General features: G+C 33.4%; 3 protein-coding genes across 11 annotated transcripts in view; 2 read left to right on the top strand and 1 right to left on the bottom strand.

Annotated features, from left to right (window-relative positions):
* The window catches only part of LOC119642548 (protein UBASH3A homolog), a 17,163-nt gene extending 7,569 nt beyond the window's left edge, over positions 1–9,594 (bottom strand). For 2 of the 5 annotated variants that reach the window (XM_038041704.1, XM_038041705.1), the window contains exons 1-3: positions 9,286–9,392; positions 5,585–5,825; positions 5,307–5,502 (exon numbers count right to left, since the gene is read on the bottom strand). In XM_038041704.1, the coding sequence (XP_037897632.1) occupies positions 5,307–5,502; positions 5,585–5,825; positions 9,286–9,392 (544 nt within the window). The other 3 variants (XM_038041702.1, XM_038041703.1, XM_038041707.1) reach the window with 3 other exon arrangements.
* A 125-nt stretch (positions 9,595–9,719) lies between these two features.
* Positions 9,720–11,270, top strand: LOC119642549 (alpha-2-macroglobulin receptor-associated protein). Its single transcript, XM_038041708.1, has 5 exons — positions 9,720–10,029; positions 10,099–10,314; positions 10,373–10,583; positions 10,689–11,053; positions 11,119–11,270. Exons 1-5 carry the CDS (start codon positions 9,814–9,816, stop codon positions 11,245–11,247), a joined length of 1,137 nt encoding a protein of 378 aa, XP_037897636.1. The 5' UTR covers positions 9,720–9,813; the 3' UTR covers positions 11,248–11,270.
* A 563-nt stretch (positions 11,271–11,833) lies between these two features.
* On the top strand, positions 11,834–15,493 carry LOC119642555 (abl interactor 2). Of its 5 annotated transcripts, none has more exons than XM_038041724.1 (7): positions 11,834–11,951; positions 12,292–12,673; positions 12,735–13,384; positions 13,460–13,547; positions 13,632–13,643; positions 13,758–13,948; positions 15,031–15,493. In XM_038041724.1, the coding sequence occupies exons 2-7, from the start codon at positions 12,327–12,329 to the stop codon at positions 15,198–15,200; spliced, it is 1,458 nt and encodes a 485-aa protein (XP_037897652.1). In that variant the 5' UTR covers positions 11,834–11,951; positions 12,292–12,326; the 3' UTR covers positions 15,201–15,493. The 5 variants fall into 5 exon arrangements, with proteins under 5 accessions (XP_037897652.1, XP_037897649.1, XP_037897653.1 ...); XM_038041721.1 differs by having other exon boundaries at positions 13,629–13,643; XM_038041722.1 differs by lacking the exon at positions 11,834–11,951 and adding an exon at positions 11,961–12,227 and having other exon boundaries at positions 13,629–13,643.
* Positions 15,494–23,063: the final 7,570 nt, after the last annotated feature.

Raw genomic sequence — 23,063 nt, 5'->3', positions numbered from 1 at the left:
AATAAATTATAAATAATCTTACATTTAAAGAAATATAATTGTAAATGAAAGAACCTTGAAGTGTACTTTTCTTGAACAAAATATGCACGATCCAGTGATAGGGACTGCATCTTACAAAAGCGAATTTTACACCAGTATCTTCAAAAGATATAAGTGGCTTTTTTTCATGCAGATGTGATAGCGCGTCAGGTGCGACGTTCTGAGTGCGATGTAGTGTTTTGAAGTTAAATCCTTATAAATCCTTGTCCCAGTTTTGAAAACCAACGTGTTAACCTCGACGAGAGATCTTACTGGGATATGACCCATTTTAAGCAAGCATGGTCCGAAATTAAAGCAAATTTAAGGTCGTCCATGTAAGGTCTAAATCTTTTGATACAATACAATAATTGCAATGCATTCCAGTTCAGTTATTGAATAATTGCGTTGAGCTTTATTTAATATCTTTGATATGAAAGCAATCGCCATTTCATTTTCTTCTCGATTTTTTTGTACTGATACCATATACCCCGGTTTTGTTTGCATCGCGGTGGATGAAGAATTCTTTTAAAAAATCTGAGTTTTGAAGTGCCGGTGCCTGTATCAGATAACTCCTCAAATGTTTTTTGAGCTTCGCTGCCCAATATGAATTCGCGTGTACTTTCTAATAACTCAGTTGATAGGGTAGCTAAAGTTACACATTTATTAATGAACTTGCTATACCAACCCGTCAGACCCAAAAACCGTCCAGCCTTCTTGACCATTTTCGGGGCAGGAAATCATTTATAGCAGAAATCTTATCTAGCTTTGCCCGTATAAAATCGTTACGAATTATGTAACCCAAATACCTAACTTCCTTCCTATAAAATTTACTTTTTGCTACATTGAACGTCAACCCAGAATAATGTAAGCATGAAGCAATAGTTAAAAGTACTTTTAAGTGACGGACTAAACAATCTGATTTGAGAAGAATATCATCGAGGTAAATAAATACTTCATTAAGCAAATTCGCAGGAATCATTTTGTCCATTGGCTTGGGTATAGTTTGTGGTGCGTTACATAAGCCAAACGACATGACTTTAAATTGACATAAAGGGTATAGTAAACGCGGTGAACCTTTGTGTGAAGGAAACTGCTACAATGCATCTTTGAGATATTGGGTAAACGTCTTTGGTAATGACAGATTTTTCTACAATTGGCAAGACTGTATAGTGACTTTGTTTTTTAGGTTTCGCCGAAACAACTTCGATAACATGAGAGCGCACATTGGTTTTACCCAGCCCATCTTTCCCATAGAGAAGGAAATTTATCAATTACCATATGTAATCCTAGTTTTTGACTTTCATTCAAAAAATTCAATTCAAAAATAAACCAACCATGTAACAAGTTAAATGATTTCAAAAAATCTCAACCCAAAGACAAAGGACGAGACAGCGACGAAATAATGAATATCTGAATGTGCGTTTCCATCCCTCTAAAAGAGATGACGGTCTTTACAAAACCTTTAATGGCCTGAGCTTTCCTATCACTAGTTTTCACAAAGGATTTAATTTTTTTATAGAGTTTTGCAGAATCAATGAATTTTTTGGGGAAACCACATCCTATACAGGTAGTAGAAGCATTTGAATCCAAGCGCGCGCTTACCTTTCCATCGGATAAGTTTACTTCAGCGAAAAGACGAATATCTTGATTTTTGGAAAATGGGCAAAAGGAATTTAACATGCACATGCTTGGCATTGCACCAACAGGCTTGTAGACGCTTTGTTGTACATGCTTTAGAATTATTTATAATCTTGTGGGACACCTTGTTTTTTCGAATTTCGTTTGTAAAAAGGTACAGTGGATTAACCAGGCATCTCCACGCGCATTTAGTAAATCCATCTCCGTAATCTAATTGCTGGGAATCTCTTCGCGTGAACTTCTTCTCGGTGCACGTTTTCTGCTTTATTACACAGTTCAACTTGCACGTATTAGGTGTGCCGCAGCCAAACAGAAAATAATACGCTCCGCCGAACAACTTTGATATATATGACCTGTCTAACGACAATTCCAATATTTTTACCACATGATAAAACTCTGTTTCCTCTGCATCTTCGTCAACTAATAATTCGGATAAGTATTTAGGAAAACTGGATCTGAAATTAACAAATAATTCCACAAACAACAAAAAAATTTAATATTTCCTGTTCAATTTCTGGCAATAGATTTTTTTTCTCTTCTTTCCACCAAATGTGTTTTAGGTATTGGTTGTTTCAGTTAATCCATAAATTGCATCAAATAAACCATCGAATTTCTCATTCGTTTTTGTTTCCAGTTTCCAATTTGTTCTCTTACAACCAGGTCTATACGAGAATCGGTAAATTGTTTACGGAGGAGGAAGCTAAAATCGCACCGAACAATTCGCTCAACAGAACGCCGATAATGCCAAAACCCATCGTTTGCTTTCAAAGAGACTGCGTATGTGCTAACATGATAGATCTAGATCGTTTCCCAAGGTCTGCTTTGTTAAAGCTTCAACACTATAAATAAATGACTTCCTGAATTAGACCTGAACTATCTCCCTAAACTTCAATTTCCAGTCAGACAGGATTTAATTAACTAGCAGCGCTGCTAGATTTTAAAGTATCTAAAATGAAAACTTCCTTTACATTAGTATCGGCTAGACTTGACGTAATCAATTCATATTCACAAACTGGACATCTATCCTTCGTGTTAACAGACATGACCTATAGAAACGGTCCCCACAAGCACTCAACTTCAAATATTTATCCAATCAAAGTGTTTGATAGCAAGTTGAACAACCATCGCTTGAAGGATGGTCACTTAAAGCTGCGAGAGCTACATTTTAATTGTTATAGTTATGTATAAAAACGAAAAAAATAAATCTTACTATTGCATGTAGGTAAAGGACTACATAAAAAAAAACTATAATCTCTACCTTCGGCAGAGAACACAGTGAAATTTCGGTCGCGATAAATTTTTCTACTTTGCATACAACGTGAACCCAAAGGTACAAAGTTAAAGAAGGGAAAGGAAGAGAGCGAAAAGAGGAGAAAAAAGTACTATTTGTTGGTTTCCTCATAAAAATGAATATTCCACAACAAACACGAACTGACAATCGAGTTAGTACCAATGGAGTCGGTATGGGAGACTAATTTATACTTATCACATCAAAATTCCAGATACTCCAGGTATTAACACTTGTAAAAAAAAGGGAGCACAAGATTTAACGTAAGTCCCATGTGAGCAACATTTAACACCAGATGAAATAACAATCCAACAAGTTAAACTCCTGAAACCAACTTGAAACTACGAGAAAATAAGGAAAAATAGAAGGAAGAAGAATTAAGACGGAAACCCGCACTTGACATATATAGGAGAATCTACACTGATGTTAATAGAAATCGTTAGTGTGTGACCCCACTTTGATCGCCAAGCGAAGCCGGAATAGATGCGGTACTCGATATATACAGGAAAAAACTAGTAAGAACATTATAGTCGGGCAAGGCTTATTTTTCTTATAGAACATAGAAATTATATTGATTATATGTTTCTATAAAAAGGCATATTTTTCATGCGCGTATTTGTGGGGAAAAGAGCCCAAAACGCAACCATATTAGTGCAAGTTTAATCCTTATATAGGGTAGAATCAAAAATAGTCGTAGATGGTTCAAATTTTTTGTATGAAGTCGCTATCATATTATGGGTCAAAGGATCAATTTTTGTGAAAATTCTTATCAGGCCAGGATCGAAAAAAAGGCTGAGATGGTCCAAATTTGGTGTAGCTAATTTCGCTATGTCAAATTTCAACGCAAAGCATTGAAAATTATATCTTTTTATCGTACGAAATTCAGTTCTCGTTACATGAGAGGTGGTTTAAAAATGTCCCCAACTGGCCCAAAATTTTCATACCAATTTAGAATGCCGAAATACTATTACTTAGCCATTTTTCAGGAGAAATTTTGAAAATTGCTTCCAAATAACGACTTTTGAGAATATAGCGTTGTATGGCGAGCGGTCTAAAAAGCGGACCGATCCGAACCAATTTTAATACCGTTCGTCCTTGGGGTAAAAAAAAACACTGTACCAAATTTCATCAAAATATACCATAAATCACGACCAGTAGCAAGAACACAAATTTACATGGACAGGCATCAGTCAGGCGGATGGACAAAGAGAGTTAGATCAATTCACATTATGATTATGGATCGACCGGTATAAGAAGAGGTGCGTCTATCTTAAGACCTTCTGCGTGTTACATACGTCCGCACTAACTTAATACATCTCTGTACCACAAGCGGTGTAGGGCATAAATATCAAGTTCCACCTGACATCGTATGTTACACCGCATATAGGTTCCTTCTCGTTATACCCTTGCCTTGTGGTATAGAGGTATGTTAAGCTTGCGCGGATATATGCTACAGCAAAGTCGTAAGATAAATCCAGCTTTTAGCAAACCGACCGATTTCGGAACACTTTCTGAATCGATCTAAGCCCGTCTGTCCCTCCGTTTACTACTCTCTTCTACTCACATTTTTTGTTTCAAATTGCGACCGCAATTTGTGATATATTTTCATGATCTTTGGTACACCGGCAAGATGAAAATTATATTACGACCACGAATATGAAACCTTACTTTGAAGCGTTTTGATATAAATAAATACAATAAGTGGAAGTGGTGTAGACCGCTTTGTAATTGGGCTGTGTATCACTATAGTGGTTTTACATGCTTTTTTTAAGTCCTACACCGATCGAGATTTTGACGGACAGCACTTCAATTTTTTTTAAGCAATTTATGGTATACTGGAGATAACTCTTTTTATGTGTTTCTTATTCCCTCCTATTCTGTATGAATTATACTAGAAACTATTTAAGTTTAGCAAAAATTTTACAAAAAGTATTAAGGAAACAGCTTTCAAGCAAATAAAAAACTCAATTATATGTGATGATCTAAAGCGTAAATAATAAAAGTCATTAAGAGTTTAAGGTTTAGCTTACAGCGGCTGCTACGCGGTATACAACGATTACCCGATGAAACAGCTCCACACCAAGGGAAGCAAGCAACTATGGCATCAAGTTGTTCATAAGTATCGCTAATTACTTTTTTTTTACAAAACATTAGTAGTCATGCATATAAAAACCAAACCAAAAAAAGAAAAACATATGTATATGTATACCAACGTAAGAGAAAAGAAAAATTCGAGAAGAAATAGAGAAGAAGAGTAAAACAAAACGCACCCATTATCGTCTTTCGTTGTAATATAATGTCCATTAGAAAATATCTGCACAATCAAATGAAACATATAACCACAATAGAAATAAAGACGTACTTGAGTTGGACACTTCTTTTACGTATTGCAAGGCTAGACGTTTCAAATAGTTAGCATCATCTTCGGCGACAAAGAAACCCATAAAATTCTGGCTAACGTATAATTCCAATTTGATGGGACGATCCAATAGAGCGCCAGTCATATCAACAACTTGTTTTAAAGCTTTAGATAACTGTAGGGAACACTCATCGGGTGCCTTACAATAAAAATAAAGGATATGTATTAAAAATTTTCAAAATTCCAAAAAATAAATAAATAAAGTGATAAGCTACAGGTACCTTAAAAAATGATACTAAAGTGATATGTGGTACGTAATTATGAGCGCCATTCCAGCCGCACATCATACGAGATTTTATCCAAAATTCTTCAAGCTGTTGTAAGAACGGTCCAGTTGGACAAGCATACAGAATATATTCTCGTGGCGTACATTCGTCGAGAGTATTATCGTTGACATGAGCTAATAACCAATCGGACGCTATTTGTACACCACGATTTCCTGTAGAGGCTAAAGCTTTTTCTCTAAAATAAAAAGTAACAATTTTATTAATTGTATGTAGGCACATATGTGTATTGTTATTCTAAATAATTCTAAATATTAAAAAAGGAATTGCAACACTTTTTTGACAGAATAGTCACAATATGATCAAATGTGCTTTAATAACGTGTAGTCGCACCTTATTTTCAAAATGCGCTCCCAATATTAAAAACTATATTTAATGATTTTCCGCTCCGGTAGCATACATAAAGGGGAAAATTAGTGAAAATAATATTATTTTTAAGAAAAGCACAAATCATTTAGATCATTCAGATCAATCATTAAAATTGATTAGTCATTTCAAAAAGTTCTTTATAGGGCCCGAAAAATAGTACTATAGGTGTTAAAAATAAGAATAATAAAAACACTCATATACAGTCATCTCGCTACTCAAACGAATTCTTCCTCTTCCATGCAATCTTTGTATCAGAATCATTCACCTTCCAATGCCAATAATAACAACAGCAACGTAATCACTAATAATGTCGTCGCATTAAATGGTCAGTTGCATAAGATGCCTTCTCAACAATCATTAGAAGAGGAATTGCCCTTGCCTTGCGGTTGAGCAACACATTACACCCTACATGGTCGCAAGCATTACATTGATCATAATGCGACGTGTCCTTTCAAAAGTTCATGGAACGTATTATGAAAATCAATGCACTGGCCAATGTCAACGTCAGCATCCACGTTTGACCTTATACTACACTGCACAAACTGAACCCCCAAAAGCTATATGGCCCGAAACACTGCCACATACGCATAATGCCTTGGTTCCTGCTAATCCATACTTACTCGACGAGACGCCAACATTGTTGGTGGTTTATTCGGCGGCAGACTCTTAAACACCTCACATGTTACAATTTAATATGTTCAGCTTACAAGAGCCGGAATGTTTCGATGGCATGCTAGTGCGTTTATTTAAATAGGGATTGGGCATTATTGTTGGCTTCTATGAGCGTCAGAAAAAGTTACTATTTGAAGAACAAAGTTGTTGTAATAAAATTTAAATAAAATACTAAAATTTGCAAACATGCATATATAACGTTTGGAATACTTAATATATAAATAGTTGATAACGGAATGCTATTAGCAGCCATATACAGCAACTGGTACCACAAAAGTTTACATAGTACATTTTTAGAGTAAAAAAGAATTTGAACTAAGTTTAGATTACATTCTGACTGCTATCTGTACAGTGCGGACCACGATGTCAGGAAAGAAGTAAGCTATCATTTCCGCGCAAAAAATTTTGACTCACGCACTTTCATTAATTTTACATTACAGAATCAATCATATTTTAAGTTTTTATTATTATTTCTTATAAAAATTTCCAGGTCTCTCATATTGTAAGTCTTTTACCACCATCTTTGCGCAAGATTTTTATGGCAAGGAAAGGAAAGCATAGATTAAATGGTGTTGTCAAACAAATTCGCATTTAACAGAAAATTGTGAATTTTAACAGAAAACGATTAATTTTAATTTAAAGGAAAATCTGAAAGTTTTAACTTAAATTACCAACACATGAATAATTTTGTTCTTTTGCTTCACATGCTTTTTTCAATTACACGCTTGTATAGTATGCCAAATGAAATTTTTTAGCGTGGATGCCTTAAAACAACATTACACACAAACATTTCCTCGATAATCTAATGAATCCTCCTTTTCTTTGTAGTGCGAAATTAATGCTGCACTTGGAGCTGCTCAGCGTAGACAAAGTCGTTGCCCATGACCCATTTTTCCCCGTTTTTATTTTTCTCTACTTCTCAACTACTAACGCACAAAATAAACACTTAAGTTCCCTATATCCCTAATATTATGCTAAACGCTGTTAAAATTCTTTAGCTTTAGAAATTTTGTTTTAGAGATAATAATGGCCGTTTTAGTCTTATTGATGAATATCATGATGATAAAAAAACATATCTCAACCATGTTCGGATAGTAAATCATTTTTCGACGTCATTAGATGTAAATACGATTTAGCAGAGGAATTCGCATTATTGAACCCTGCAAATCCATGTATTTTGACAGATAACAAAAAACAATCAACAGATGTATAATTTTATTTTCCTTCTTCGAGGATGCGGTAATATGAAAGAAATGGGGACATTGATCCATGTAGTTCGACATTGAATCATTTATAATACTAGGTGTGTGCTGTTTAGTTCCTTATCCCCATCACAATTAGAACTCAGAACTCAAGGCACTTCAATATCAGCGTACGAAGCATAAATTTGACGAAAAGTCGACACAATACTTGCAAAACCGAAAATGATATCAAGTCTGCAGACCAGGAAATTCAGATAGTGAAATACAATAACATTATACAACCTCAGCCAATTTTTCTCAAAAATTTCTATCAGGACATTGATTTTTATAGAAAAATATAGGTTTCAAATCTATGTTGATGCTTTTTTTTTCTTGTTTACTCTTCTTTGTCTTCTTCTTCTTGTGAATTTCTTTACTCTGATAGATTATGAAGGTTTTTTAACAGACAATGATAGGGTTTACTGAATTATGTGGTTTAACAGAAAATTTGCAACATATGATTTTTAAATCAGAAACTTTCCCATGGTATGACGTTGTGGGTTGGTGCACGTGACACAAAGTTTAATTGGATTTATATACTGAAATGACTGGAATGATTGATTTGCTTTTGAATTACTTTTTAGAAACAACACTTAACAATAGCTGCTCTAATTCGAATGTTTAACCGGCCCGACTTGAAGCCATTTGTTACTACGTTCCTACATTGCCGCCACTGTAGTCTAGCTAAATATCCCACGGAGGCCAGTCTAATTAACGCTGGTCAATTCGGATTCGTAGCTTTGTTCCACAGAGAAGCTAAAAAAACTTGGCTTAAAGTTTGCTGACAAAAAAATTATATTGTAAATCTTTATATAAGGGAAAAAAAAGGCCAAAGCGAATTGCATAATCAGCATGGTTGCTTCGATATGTGCTTGTTATTACAGGGTTTAAGGGAGTTTAGATCGAGGGTTTATTAAATGCCTTTGCTTTGGGTCGTGGTGTGAATTTGGAGCAAAGTTGTAATGTCTATTCTAATACACAAACGTGTCGTATATAGGATCTAAACTTAATGTGTCCGGAAATGTGCCAAATGTACATTGGAAAGAATATATTTCAAAAATTTCATAATCGGTTTTCAATTTAGAAATTAAATGAAAACAAATGTTCATAAGAATAAAACAAAAATTCCCAATTTTATTTTGCTGCCGTTGTTATCATTTCTTGATGAATGTTATAGATAAATAAGACTCGACGAATACGTAAAAATCAATAACAAAGAAAATTGGCATTTCGTTCCAATTATTCTGAATTTTCTTTTTTTTGGATGTTGAGTTAGGATGGATTAGACCTTTACTTTTTTATTTAAATAAGAATCGTATTCAATTCACTTGGTATTATTGTTAAGATATAACTTACGCCCTATGTTTTTGGAAGCCCATTTGTAATAAAGTTTGTAGCGGTGTTAAATGCTGTTTGGAAATACGAGTTGGTGTTAGATTTTTGCGTGGCGGTAGCGTAGCCATTGTATGAGTTTTCTATTTACATGTACTGTATATCACTTATTATTATTTTTTGCAATAAATGTTTAAATTTTCCAAATAAGTTAAACTTAACAAAGCAGAATGCAAAGCCGGCTAAAAATGTACAGAACGACGGCTTATCGATAAATGCTAAGTGGGTGGATGATAAAAAGCGATAACTTGTTAGGAAATAATTGTCTTGTGCGCTATATGTTAGGTGTTGCCCAAAAGTAGTAAAAAAAAGAGAAATTCAAATCCATTCCCACAAGTTTGTAAGCTTTTGCCTTTTGTTGTTTTGTTTAAAGCAAACATTTCTTTCTGGCAATACTGCATCGATACACTTTCTAGTTTTTCTTGCTTAAAAAATTTAGCAAAACATTTAACTGATCGCGTAATTTTATTCGTTTTGCGTTTCGTACGGGCAATGATGCTTAACCTAAATATGTTTGTGATCTTGCTGGGTGCATTGGTCTTCCTTCATTATGCTGATAGTGATAAGAAAAGTAAGAAATATTCACGCGAAGTCAACGATCCACAGTTTGCTAAAGTCATCGCGGAATCTTACGATGCAGATTTCAGGGCTTTACAGAGGCCTTTTCGCATGGCCAAATTAAATTTAGTATGGACGAAAGCGCAAAATGTAAGATTTTCTTCATATTATGAGCTTTATTATAACAACGATAACAAAGTCGAATATTTTCGTTTCCAGCGGTTAACCGAACCTAAATTAAAATCTTTATATATGGAATTAAAAATTCATGACAAAGAAGAGATTGCGTGGAAACAACTAGCATCCCAGCATAGGGATAAAGACGGCATCAAAGAAAATGAATTGAGGCGTAAATTGATTGGGATTATGAGCACTTATGATTTATTAGAGCATTTTGAGGAAACTGAGGATAAAGAAAAGCTTAAACCATATCGGGTCTGTTACGAAAATTGCTCCCTATGCTTTAAATAACTGCAATACCCGCAAATTTCAGAAATTTCATGATCCAGAAGAGCGTCATTTGAATAAAAGTTTATTCAAAGACAAAAAACTGAACACTTTGTGGGAAAAAGCTGAAATATCTGGGTTTACTCCGGAAGAATTAGAATCATTGAAACAAGAATTTCAACACCATCAAGATAAAATAAACATCTTTTATAGCCTTTTAGAAAGTTTAGGATCGAAGGTCGATAACAAACATGAAAGTAAGTTTAATGTGCGCCTAGTGGCCGAAGAAAATACTCATTTGGATTTCACCCGAAGTGCACGCTTTGTATTTTACTGATTTTATTAACGTTTTCCCTTCGTAGATGCTATAAATGAAGATGAATTTGACGCTTTTAATATGATTTCGAACGATCCCAATGGCGAAAACGAAATTGAAACCCCCCAGATGAGCCTAAAAAAATATGAAAACCAAATTAACCAAGTTCGTGATCAGCATCGCGGTATCGCGGATCATTACGATCGTCTAGAACGCTTGATATCCACAGGTCCCCATAGTCAAGATTTTATTGAACCGAAAGTACAAGGCCTTTGGAGGATTGCACAAGCAAATAATTTCACTGACAATGAATTGTCGTCAATTAAAATTGAATTGCACCATTTCGAAGCTAGATTATTGAAATTGCGTCATTTACATGCAGAGCATGCTCTACAAAAGGAAAGATATAAGGTATGGTATAAAGACAAAATTATATTCTCTTGCTGATTAAAATATTTGAAAAATTTTCCTTTTAGAATGAAAAACATCAAGATAAAAGCCAGCGGTTTGAGGATATGGAAGATAATATTAAGAAACAGACACGTAAAGTGGAAAAGATACAAGAATCAATTGAGAAATCAATTTTCAAGCATACTGAGCTTTAAATTCAAATAATGGAAGAAAATCTTAAATTATTAGCTAAGCTTTAACTCTAAATAAACTTAAGTCAATGTGATTTTAAATAACATGTATTTTCTTTCTTTACGCAGCGGTGCCTACAGCTACTTATCAAATGCATTTTTGAATAGCGTTTGACACTGGCTTTTTTACTTCCTTAATTTTCTTCTTCTTTTTCCTTTAAAAGAGATTGTGGGTTTTTGGCAATTCATAAGAATTCGAACTCAATAAAAAGAATTCGTAGAAATTGTGCATAACTTGTTAAAACTGTTGAAAGCCTTGTGGAAACGGTGTCGTTTTTTATGGAATAACTTGTGACAGAGAAAACAGCTTTTTAGATGTAGTAGTTATATGTAAAATGTAAAATTAAATATGTTTCATCATAAATTTTTTTCCTGATTGTAATTGGTTTTATAATAAAAATCGTTAATTCAAATCGGCAATGCGTTTATCTTCTTATGGACTCCGAATAATTTTCCAAATGTATCTTATATTGATTAATTCCCGCAACTTACTAAATTAAATAACTAAAAAGTTAATGAGCTTTGGCAACTCTAGTTCTGCTCTTAAAATGTAAATGTCATCTGTGAAGCTACGTTGAAAATGTGAAAAATTAAAATTCCTGACGTTTTTGCACAAATTTCAATAAATATCGGATAAATCTTATAAAAAAGTGTATAATATTGTTAAGGCAAGTTGAAGTGCTTAAAAAGTGACGTAAAATTTTTTTGAAAAATACTGTAAAACTTAAAATCGAAAAAAATTATATATTTTCGTCATACCATAAAAGGGAGCTGCCCTACGCCAGCAGCAGAAGAGCAGCTGCTAGCTGCACACTTAGCCTACATTTGTTGTTGTTCTATATATCTTTATATCATTTAATGAAGCACTGCTTAAACAGTTGCTGCTCTGATATTAGTCACCGCCACAGAGAACGTACAAGCCAGCGATGATCTGCCGTGTTACGGTTTTAAGGAAATTCTTTATTTCTGTTTATTTCGCTTAATTTGAAATATTTTGTATGTTTTTAGGCCAGCCTTGTAATTTCCAAAAACCATCTAGACACATGGTCATGGGTGAGAACATAATGGACGAATTAGCAACATTGATACGCACCGAAATACCCGATGGACGTCAAAGTCTGCGTGATAGCTATACGAATCTGGAAAGGGTTGCGGATTATTGTGAGGATACGTATTATCGCACTGACAAGGAGAAAAAGAAGGCTGCCCTGGAAGCTACAAAGAATTACACGACACAATCGCTAGCCAGTGTAGCTTATCAAATCAACACACTGGCTTATAGCTATATGCAATTGTTAGAACTTCAGGCACAACAACTAAGTGAAATGGAATCGCAGATGAATCACATAGCTCAGACTGTACAAATACACAAAGAAAAAGTTGCCCGCCGGTAAGGAGTTTTCTATTATAATGTTGCTTAAAATATATCGTTAGTGCTACTTTGATTTCAGGGAAATTGGTGTGCTCACAGCTAATAAAGTAAGCACACGACAATTCAAAATAGTGGCTCCAATTAATCCTGAAAAGCCAATTAAATACGTGCGTAAGCCTATTGATTATTCTATATTGGATGATATTGGCCATGGGGTAAATTCAACAGTGCAGAGTGGTCGTCAAAAACATCGCGGCTCGAGTCACGGTTCAGTGCAGTCATTGGCTCAATCATCTGTAGTGGGTCCCCCGCCCACTACAAAGCCACCTACACCACCACAGATGTCGCGTGGTAATACAGGCACTTTAGGCAAATCGGTCAGCAATACTGGCACGTTGGGTAAAAGTTCACGGGAATATCGTACACCCCCAGTTGTCAATCCACCGCAGGTACCGTCTCACTATGCGCCCAATTATCCTATCGGACATCCAAAGCGTATGTCTTCAGCATCTTCCAGTACTACAGCAACTGGTGTTAGCAGCACTGGTATAATGTCTGCTGCCACTAGCAGCTTAAGTAATAATAATGAAAGAGCCGCTGGGTATAGTGCATTGCCTATGCCACCCAGCCAGCAAATTGCTACCCATGTTAATTTGCCCTCAGCCGGAATGATGCAATCGTTGCCACCACCGCCACCAACCACTTATGATGATCGCAATAGCATGCCACGTTAGTACAACATTTTTAAATTGAAAACTGTTTTCATTTAATCGAGGTCGGTATATTTCACATACGAAATTGCAGCACCACCATCTCCTTTGACGGTTTCACAGCATGAACTTACTGAGCAGAGCCACATTGGAATGCATACATTGGGGCGCAACATTAATAGGTAAAATTAATTGAACGTTTTCTATTAAACAATGTATTATTTTAAATAATCTTCATATGTATTTTATGTCTTCCTCTTAAGAAGAAATGGTAACAGGTAAATATGTTAGTTGAATAGAAAATTTAGTTAATTTTTTATATTTTAATATAAAATACAGTTTAAATAAATAATTCTTTGTAATAAATTTTCGATTTTTTCAATTTTTTATAGGAATCACTTCAGCTTGAATTTTGCCAGACCTGGATCACAATCACCACCCTTGCCACCACCGCCACCACCAGAGGAAGAACACCAAGATTTTGGCCGACCACGTACTTCAACTGGCCAGGGTCAATTAGCTCCTATTGTGCCAGATGATCAAAATTTACCCGGTTGGGTACCTAAAAATTATATCGAAAAAGGTAAGCCAGAAATCAATTTTCTAAACAAATAAGACCATCTAACTCGTACCACAATTAAACCTAATTCCGTTTTTACATTGTTACGTTCTTAAAAAAACAAGTGGGAACCATGAGAAAAATCTGTTAAAATAATTCTATAAAAATCTTCTCGACGTTGTTTGCCGGTGAAACAGCATTTTCAATTATGCTGGCTTATGTTTACTATCAATATTGTGATTTATTTACGCCAAGCAAATAAATTCTTGAACTAAAGAAAATAATTTTGAGCCCTAACATATATTTTTGATGCAAGAACACAAAAAATTGGTTGCTCTAGTCGTTTTAGTAAAGTTTTAAACTTGATTAGTATTGTGTTCTGCAGCTATTTTCAAAAGATCGGAGATGGTAACGATATAGTGAATATCTCTTAAATAATTTCCAACAATATTGGAAACGAAATTCAATGAGATCGTTGGACAAGGAAATTCAATCATGACAAATTAAAATTTTCGCTCTAAAGCCTTAGATGGTGTTGTTAAATATTTGAAATGAATTTCGGAGCAATTTCAATTGTGTTCTTTTGTGCAACACTGCGCCTCTACGTCTCAAGATATCAAATTTCTATTTGAAATTTTGTGAGGGCATTAATTTTTGAAACAACTATAAAAGAAAAACGAAGTAGCGGTCGTGACTAAAACAAATAGGAATCTATTGTTGATGAGATATTCCTTGCAGGGTCTGAAAAGGGAAATTTAATTTAGTATATAATAAATTTCTTTACGAAGGCCGGCTTGGCTGTATATAAAACTTGCATGGCTTTTTGTTAACTACAAGCGTACTTGAATTTGGTAAACTCTAGAATGAAAAAGGAGGCAGGTTGTGAGTTCTTGAAAGTTAGTTAGGAAATTATTTAATGATTTTTACAAATAAATTAGAGAGATTGTCTCACGTCTGTTTTTATTTTTTTATTTTCGAAAACATTAATAAACTGCGAATCAATTTTTTGGGCTTGCATGCAAAGAATACTTTATCTACAAAATTCGTTGTGCGGTGTATATGTCTAAATTGAATGGTTTTTTTTTATTGTTCTCTCGCTGTCTTAGTTGTGGCTATTTATGATTATTATGCTGATAAAGATGATGAGCTCAGTTTTCAGGAAAGCTCAGTATTATATGTGCTAAAGAAGAACGATGACGGTTGGTGGGAGGGTGTTATGGATGGCGTTACCGGTTTATTTCCTGGAAATTATGTGGAACCCTGCGTTTCCAATTAAAAGGACTGGTAATGTTGTATAATATTTACTAGCGAAAACAACAGAAATATGCGCCTTTCTTTTACAATACAATAAATTTAATTAAAAAGACAAAATGAAAAAAGGAAATTGAAAGTTTTATGCAAAGATTTGACACGAAAAATATAATAGTAATAAAACAAACATTCATAATGCAAACAATAAGTAATTATTATAAACTATAAAAATATTTGATCAGATTGTATATGAAATGCTTACATGTTGTTTTTTTTTTCTTTTAAAATAATTATTAGAAAAATATGCAAAAAAAACAATTTTTTTATAAGAACTTTTCTACGGCCACATATATATCTAAGACAAAAAAACAAAACGACTAGCTACGACAATGAAAATACACTAATAACATCTGAAAAGTCCTATATACCATTAACTTCCTTACTAATGAATTCCCATAGCTAATGAAATCATTAAATGAAATACATAATAACATGAATCATGAATTGAAAGTGTGAGTATCCGATAATGACATAATACAAATAAAATACAAATTTTTATTATAGTTTATAAAAGTTAAAATAATTTTGCTCAATTGAATAATTTTAAAAAGCTTATTTAGTTCATTTAAAAATTTTGTTAAACGTAGTGTTCGTTGGGTAGGCTTGCTGATTTGGAGAAAAAAAGAGAGGATGAATTTTTATTAATATTTTAGAAGCTCTCGTGAAAGAGAGCTTACGTTATCTTCAAGTAAATGAAAAGGCAATTTCTTACCTCTAATTCCTCACAAAATCTTTGCCTAAATTCACTATCTTTATAATAATATTATTGCCGTGGGTCTTGAGCCACGCTTAGTTCCAACTGTTTTTATTAGCAATATGTTTCTTAACAAAAAAAATGAAAAACTATCACCATGTTACACGTATAGGGGATACCGCAGGGATGATTGGACTTTAAAAAAAAGAAAGGTGCACCTTTCCGGGGAATACCTTGACAGCGTTACGGTTAATGTTTTCCTTTGAAGAGAGTAAACAGATTAATTTTAAAAAGAAAATAAAATCATATTCGTTCTCAGCTGAACATTTCTCCCATTCCATTGCAGAAAAAGGTTTCAACTCATTCCTTGAAAAAGTTCCCTCAACAGGGGTCGATTCTTAGGTGTTTTTCAATCCTTTTAACTACTCGTGGTATAGGGTATATCAAGAAGAGGTACGTAGCAGCCAGAAGAGCTTAAGATGCACCTATCTTTTTAGCCCGTCTGTCCATCCGCCCATCTAATGTCTGACTATCTATAATTGTGTTTAATCTACAGGTCGTAATATTTGAGATATTTTGATAAAATTTCGTACACTGACGTGCTTTGTCCCAATGACTAAAAATGATTTGGATCGATTATCTTTTTCGACCATTCTCAACTCCATATAATGCCTTGCTTTGAAAAATCCTTTATAAAAGGCGAAAAACTAATTTTCAAAATATTTTGACAAAACTCGCTGATTAGTAGTATTATAGTACTTCGACATTCTAAATTGTCGTGAAAAATTTGCTTCGATTGGCAATATTTTTTGAACCCTCTCTCATAAAGCTTTTCCTATGTATACTGAATCTTTATATGATAAAAAGGTATAATTTTCAACATCTTATGGTGAAAATTGGCTCAGAATAGTAATTTGACGAAGGAATCAACCCCCAATGTATACAGCAATTATCGTTAAATGTAAGGCGTTATATGGAGAGAAAGTTTAATTTCTAGTTTTTTATGGCGGAATTTGAAAAATAAAATTTTTGCTCAATTTGAATGACGACATGCGGTGTTTTTGGCGTCCTCAAATATGCGGGATTTCATGAAAAGTATGCCATTGCATAAAAATAATGTGTAATATTCATTGTTATTACGAAAACGAGTAAATAACTGTTTTAGGAGAAGAGGTGTCCGACTGTAATGTTTTTACTTTCATTTCTGGACTTTTGTTTTCTTTATTTTATTTCGTAATCCCATGTCCTGTATATTATCGTATATGAATACTTCACTTGCCAAACCAACTATGTCCACTTCCTAAATTTTTATAAATTTGAATGGCAAAGGGCTTGATTAGATCCTAATTGCATTAACAATTGTGAACGACTAATAATTCATTGCACAAGCCAATTCTTACTCGAAATGTAAATAGTAATAAATATTCTATTAAAACACTTTAAAAAAGCAATGAAACGCATATGAAAAACATTATTTATCGTTACTAAGGCATATGTAAAAAAAGAAAATATAAACTATATCTACTTTCGGTTTTATGGGTTTCATCGATTTGGCAAGTAAGGCATTCATATGTCCTTTACAGGGAGAAGCTTTCGAGTTGAAGTGAAGTGATGTTATGACTGCTTAACGAGAGAACTTTTCTGTTATTAAAATCCTTTTATCGCCAAAGATGGAGTGTTTTATAATGATCTAGCCTTGTAGCCTAATTCGACTGCTAACTTGATTTAAGTTATAATTTTTTGAGCTTAAAACTGTTTCGAAACCTTTTTCCTTGCAGTTAATCATCCTAGATCGAACCGAGTTTCAAAAGACTTTTAAGTGAAAAGGTTTTCACAAAACGTTGCTTTCGGTTGCTTTAAACGTTTTTTGTTTTATAGCATTATTAATCACCGCGTTTGGAAAAGATAAACATTTGTTTTAGAATTTACGAATTAGAATAATAAAATAATTGCGTCTTTTTCCAATAGGTTACTCAACGGTTAGGTTATCGCAAATTTTTTTTTCTTTCACGCTTCGCGAATTTTATATTTCTTTTTTCGTATTATTTAGTTCAAATATATTTCATTCTTTAATTTTTGCCACTTTATACAGTTATATACTTATATAAGTAAAAATATATGCATTAAATCTTTTAAACATTTTTTTTACAAGCAAATATTTTCTTTTATTATACACTAAAAATAATATAAAATAGTTAATAAAAAAAATTATATACGTTTATTACGATGCATCAATAATACAAAATACAATGAATTATAAAAAATTGTGAATTTGTGTTTCTTATTAATATTTAATATCTATGCAATGAAAAGACTATGTGTGTATGTAAGAATTATAATATAAAAAATCCATTTTTGTATTTTTTTTTAGCGTTCAGATATAGACTTTAAGAAAGGCAGTCGATAGCATAAGAGGTTTGTTCGTTAAATACATTTAGCCAGTTAAATGTGCCTCGTATACTCATCAAACACCCGTCTACCTATTTACAAATTTCATCTTTGAGAATCCAATAATTTTAGTCTTCGTAATAGTGTGAATAAATTAGATCACCTATCTTAAATGAGATTATTTTTTTACCACATGCAATTTTTATTTTAAACACAAACATACATTTTATTTTACTTATATTTACATTTCATTTATTTATGTATTTACAATATCCATAGACATACATTTTTACTTACCATTGCAATTTAAATGATTCCAGCTTTCCTTACGTGGCTCTTTCTTACATATGAAGCATGAGTGTAGTTATAGATATGGGTTTATGTTTTGTAAACACTTAAGCAGGATTTAAGTTTGCTTCCAACGCGAACAAAAAACTGATTCTATTCACATAGGTTGAATGAGTAATATAATAAGGTAAACGAAATATGTGATTAAACGATTAACAGACAAATAACATTCGAGGATTTAATAGATTTATTTATTATTCCTTTGTGCACTTCATGAATTTTTCTAATAATACTTAAGAAACTTTCTTTCGTGCTTGTTCAAAATATTTTGGAAAACCTGTTTTCAAAGTAAGTAACAATGCTAGTAATTAAACACAATTCGCCCTAATTTTAAGCAGTCTCAGGATAACATTGAAAAAGGCAAGCATTTTTTTTCTTATGATGCGTTTTGATTACATAACACGTGCGTTTCTTTATACGTGCTCAATTTGATGCGTGTCTTAAACTGGCGAAAGAGATTGGTTAGGCGTGAGTGGCAGACGACAGCGGTAGTCGCATATTGCTAATATTGTTAATATACGACCGCTTACATCTATTAAGTGCATATGGAGGAAAAATTGAAGGTAGCAAACGATACAACCACTCAATAATAACGAAACTCTCGAAATTAACCGCTTCTAGTTCTGCATTCCCGAGGAGGTTCCGTTCAATCGATCTCAACACCTCGCTACATAAATCACGGTCCAATTTCCATCTTATTGTTATAATGGCGCCAATATGAATTGTCACCATAAGTTGTCAACTGCTTTTTTTATTGTAGACATTCTAATTCTATTATTACTATTACTAGCAAATACGGAGACACCAATGAGATTCCCAGGAAACTATGTCCACCTCAAATAAGTGTCCTTGTCAATACATAAAAATATATGCATGAATAAAATGTACTTGCTGTTAATTTCTTACAATTTCTTTACATTCCTTTCAGTTCGTCTTTTATACGCCTAATTTATAAATGTTAAATTTATTTAGCACAATAATAATTTTTAATACAATTCGAAATTTTACTCTTTTGCACACTTTCCTACACTTTCTTTATATATTTTAACTTTATTCTTTATATAGCTTAAATTTGTTCAAACAAAAGAAATTTTTCATGCAATACACAATTTTATTTGATATTTCCTTTTTTTATTAATAATATGTTTTTATTTTTTGGCAATTCTTCGCTCGATTTCAATCTTCCATGAAGCACTTGTGAAATGGTTTTGATTTCTCGCTAAAAGCCGTTAACGGGTTTTTCCTTTATACCATTTATAAGAAAAGTATTATGTGCGGTGAATACAGAGAGCACATTGTTGCTTTTAATAAGTAAGGAAAATTGTGAATAAAAAATCTCTCCCATCTGAAGCAGCCGTGCGCATCTCTGTTAAATGTTCTTTACGTTTTATGACGTCGGCAACACGTACGCTTTCAACATTTAATGACTTCACCGAATGGTTTTGGAAAGATACATTCGATTTAGATGAAGGTTTCCCATCGGCTTTAGCACCTGTAAGAACAATGTCGTTGAGAAAAGAAAATACACACAAGTTGTATGTTTTGATTTAGAACGATAACCGTATCTCATCATCAGAGATATTATTTAATTATTTTGGGTATAAATTTATAGCTGTGAACAATAATTGGTTCTTCTTTATTTGCGGTAACAGTATTTAAACTTGCCTTACGTTTGCGTCCTCTTTTGCTAACCGTAAGTTTTGTTCCTCGTTGCTGTTTTTTTTTTACCGTTTTTATTCGAAGCAGAAGGACGCCAATCCTCTTCGGAATCACGGTCCTCACTGTGATCCTCCTCAGAGGCTACAAAAGTTGTGGTAACTAGCTCAGTGCGGCTACGCTTTCTGTTGCTTAAAACACGGAAGAGAAATAAGTTTTCTACTAAACTAACGATATATATTGTAGTATGAGGACACAGCTTCTTTTTTCTCACAATTTGTTGTTTACTTTTATTTCATATATTTTAAATGTAATTGGCTTTTATTACATATATTTCGTAATTGTTTCTTAAAAACCCGAGTTTTCTCTATTTTATATATACTTTGTTTTGGTATCTATAAATTTTTCCCCTTTTTTTTTTATTATTTCTTAATGTCTGCCCCGTTCTCTTGTCTTATATTTGCAACTCAAAAATTCACTTATTCACTCACACTGTCCGGCTTACACACCGTTACAATATCAAAGCTGTTTTCTTATAGAATAATTGCAATATAATTGTGAGCATTATTTAAGTAATTTTCATGTTATTACTTTTTACTTCAATAAAATGAGACAAATAGAGTGCTGATAAACAGACATTTTTCAATTCATTCATATTACACTTTATTATATTTAAAGAGTAGCAAGCAAGAAAGAAACTTTCATTTGAATCTTATATGGAAACTTGGATGCCCACTAATTCAAGGAAATATATTGCATATATATTTATATACATCCGAAGCAGCAGCGCAGTAAGGGGAAATTATTTCAAAGCAATTGCTGATAAAGCAACTCGACCGTACCCTAATCAACATGGGCAATTGAGTGGCCGAGTTGAATTGTCAATTAAACTAACCAGCGTGTGCCAACGACGTTTAATAACATTATATTTGTATATAATTTCATTGTTTGAAATCATATCACATGGTACACGACTGCATATATATATACTGTGAGGACGTTTCCGTCCCTTTCCTAATGACTGGGGCAGCTCAGCGGCCCAGGGAAATAGAAACACACAAGAAATTTATTGGTTGCAGGGAACTTTATTTTTGTCGCTTTTGCTCTTACACTTTACTTTACTTTGTTAAAATCGACTTCCTACACCTATGACTACACCGCGACTTACTTAGTCGGAGACTAAAACTCAACTCTCTTAGTCGGAGACTAAATTCCAACTAACCTAGTCGGAGACTCCAGCTCGACTAACTTAACTAAGTTAACCTATTTTTTATATCCTACTCTTAACCTATCCTTAGCCTGCGCTTAATCTGGCCTATTCTATTCCTATTCTACCTTAATCTATTCTTATCCTATGTTTATCCTACGCTTATGCTAGGCCTATCCTATTCTTATTCTATCTTACTCTCTAGCACTCCCCCGCTCCCCAGCCAGAGGAGAACCCGTGAGGCCAAAACGAGGTACGACTTTGGGCCCTCACAATACATACTTATACGTACTTATGAGCACAGAAATCGTAGAGTTGTTTTCAATAAATGCAAACCCTCTACTATGAAAAATATCCCCGACGGCAAACATTTCATACATGAATAATAAAAATGTCCCAACTTTCAAATATGTAAAGCAAAACACAAGAAAGAAGAATGCAAGAAATTTAACAAATATCAAATTATTTATATATATTTTACTTGGACATTTTTCAATGTTTACGACCAGTTTGACCGTTTGGCCCATTGACGACCTTAAAACGGTAAACCGCTCTCCTTCTCATCATAAATTTCTTCTATTATTACTTGTTTTTAATGAATTCAAATTATCTTATTTTTCCAGCCACCTTATGTTGATCGCAAAGTTGTTTTTAAAATGATGTTAATACTGGGATGGCAAAACATAAAGGTCAACGATATCTCCAAATTACCAAAAATCAATACACGGTTAGCCCAAAAGGATTAAAATTAATCCACACCATTTTCAAAGTAACCAAAATAAATCCGCACAAGTCTGAAAAAGAGCAAAATGCATATATTTTTTAATAAAAGTAAAAAAAAAAACTCAGAAAAATTCTCCCTCAAAAATTTTTATTTTGTTTTTACTAAAAACACCTGTAGCATAATTCCTGTTTAAATAAATTTTTCTTACCTTATACAAAAAGCAAATAAAACGAAAACTTGAAAATTTAACAAATATCAATTTATTTATTTATTTATTTTACTTGGACATTTTTTAATTTTTTCTGTTATTATTCTTGTTTTTAATGAATTCAATTAGGTAAAACCCAACGAAGATCTACCAACCAGTCCAACTAAGGCCACTCCTTTAAACATGAAAAGCAATGAAGCCAAACAAGGCTCAAATCCGCATGCAAGTGATAGTTTCATGGATTTGCATAATAAACTTTTAATGCGCCGCAAAGGCATATTAGGGAGTAACAAAGAGGAAGAAATTGCAGTAAGTTGATTAAAACAATCAACCTAATCAGCGTATAAAAGTCAATTTGGTAACCCAGTATTACCAAGATTATTTATTTATTTATTTATTTATTCTCTCACCCAAAATACCACCTAATAGTGATCCCACCCAACTAAAAGCCAACACTAATTATCTTTACATGGCAATTCTGCAAACCACGCAGTAACCTGCCTTTATTTTTTGAGCCAGCAAAAATTCTTTTCCAACACGATCCTGCCCTACACGATCCTAGAATCGATCCAGCAGTAACCTGCCTCCCGATTTCTTCTTTTT

Source organism: Glossina fuscipes, unplaced genomic scaffold, assembly GCF_014805625.2.
Source record: "Glossina fuscipes isolate IAEA_lab_2018 unplaced genomic scaffold, Yale_Gfus_2 226, whole genome shotgun sequence".
NCBI classification, from domain to species: Eukaryota; Metazoa; Arthropoda; class Insecta; order Diptera; family Glossinidae; genus Glossina; species Glossina fuscipes.
The sequence above is the reverse complement of the archived record's forward strand: the minus strand, read 5'-3'. Positions and strand labels throughout refer to the sequence as shown.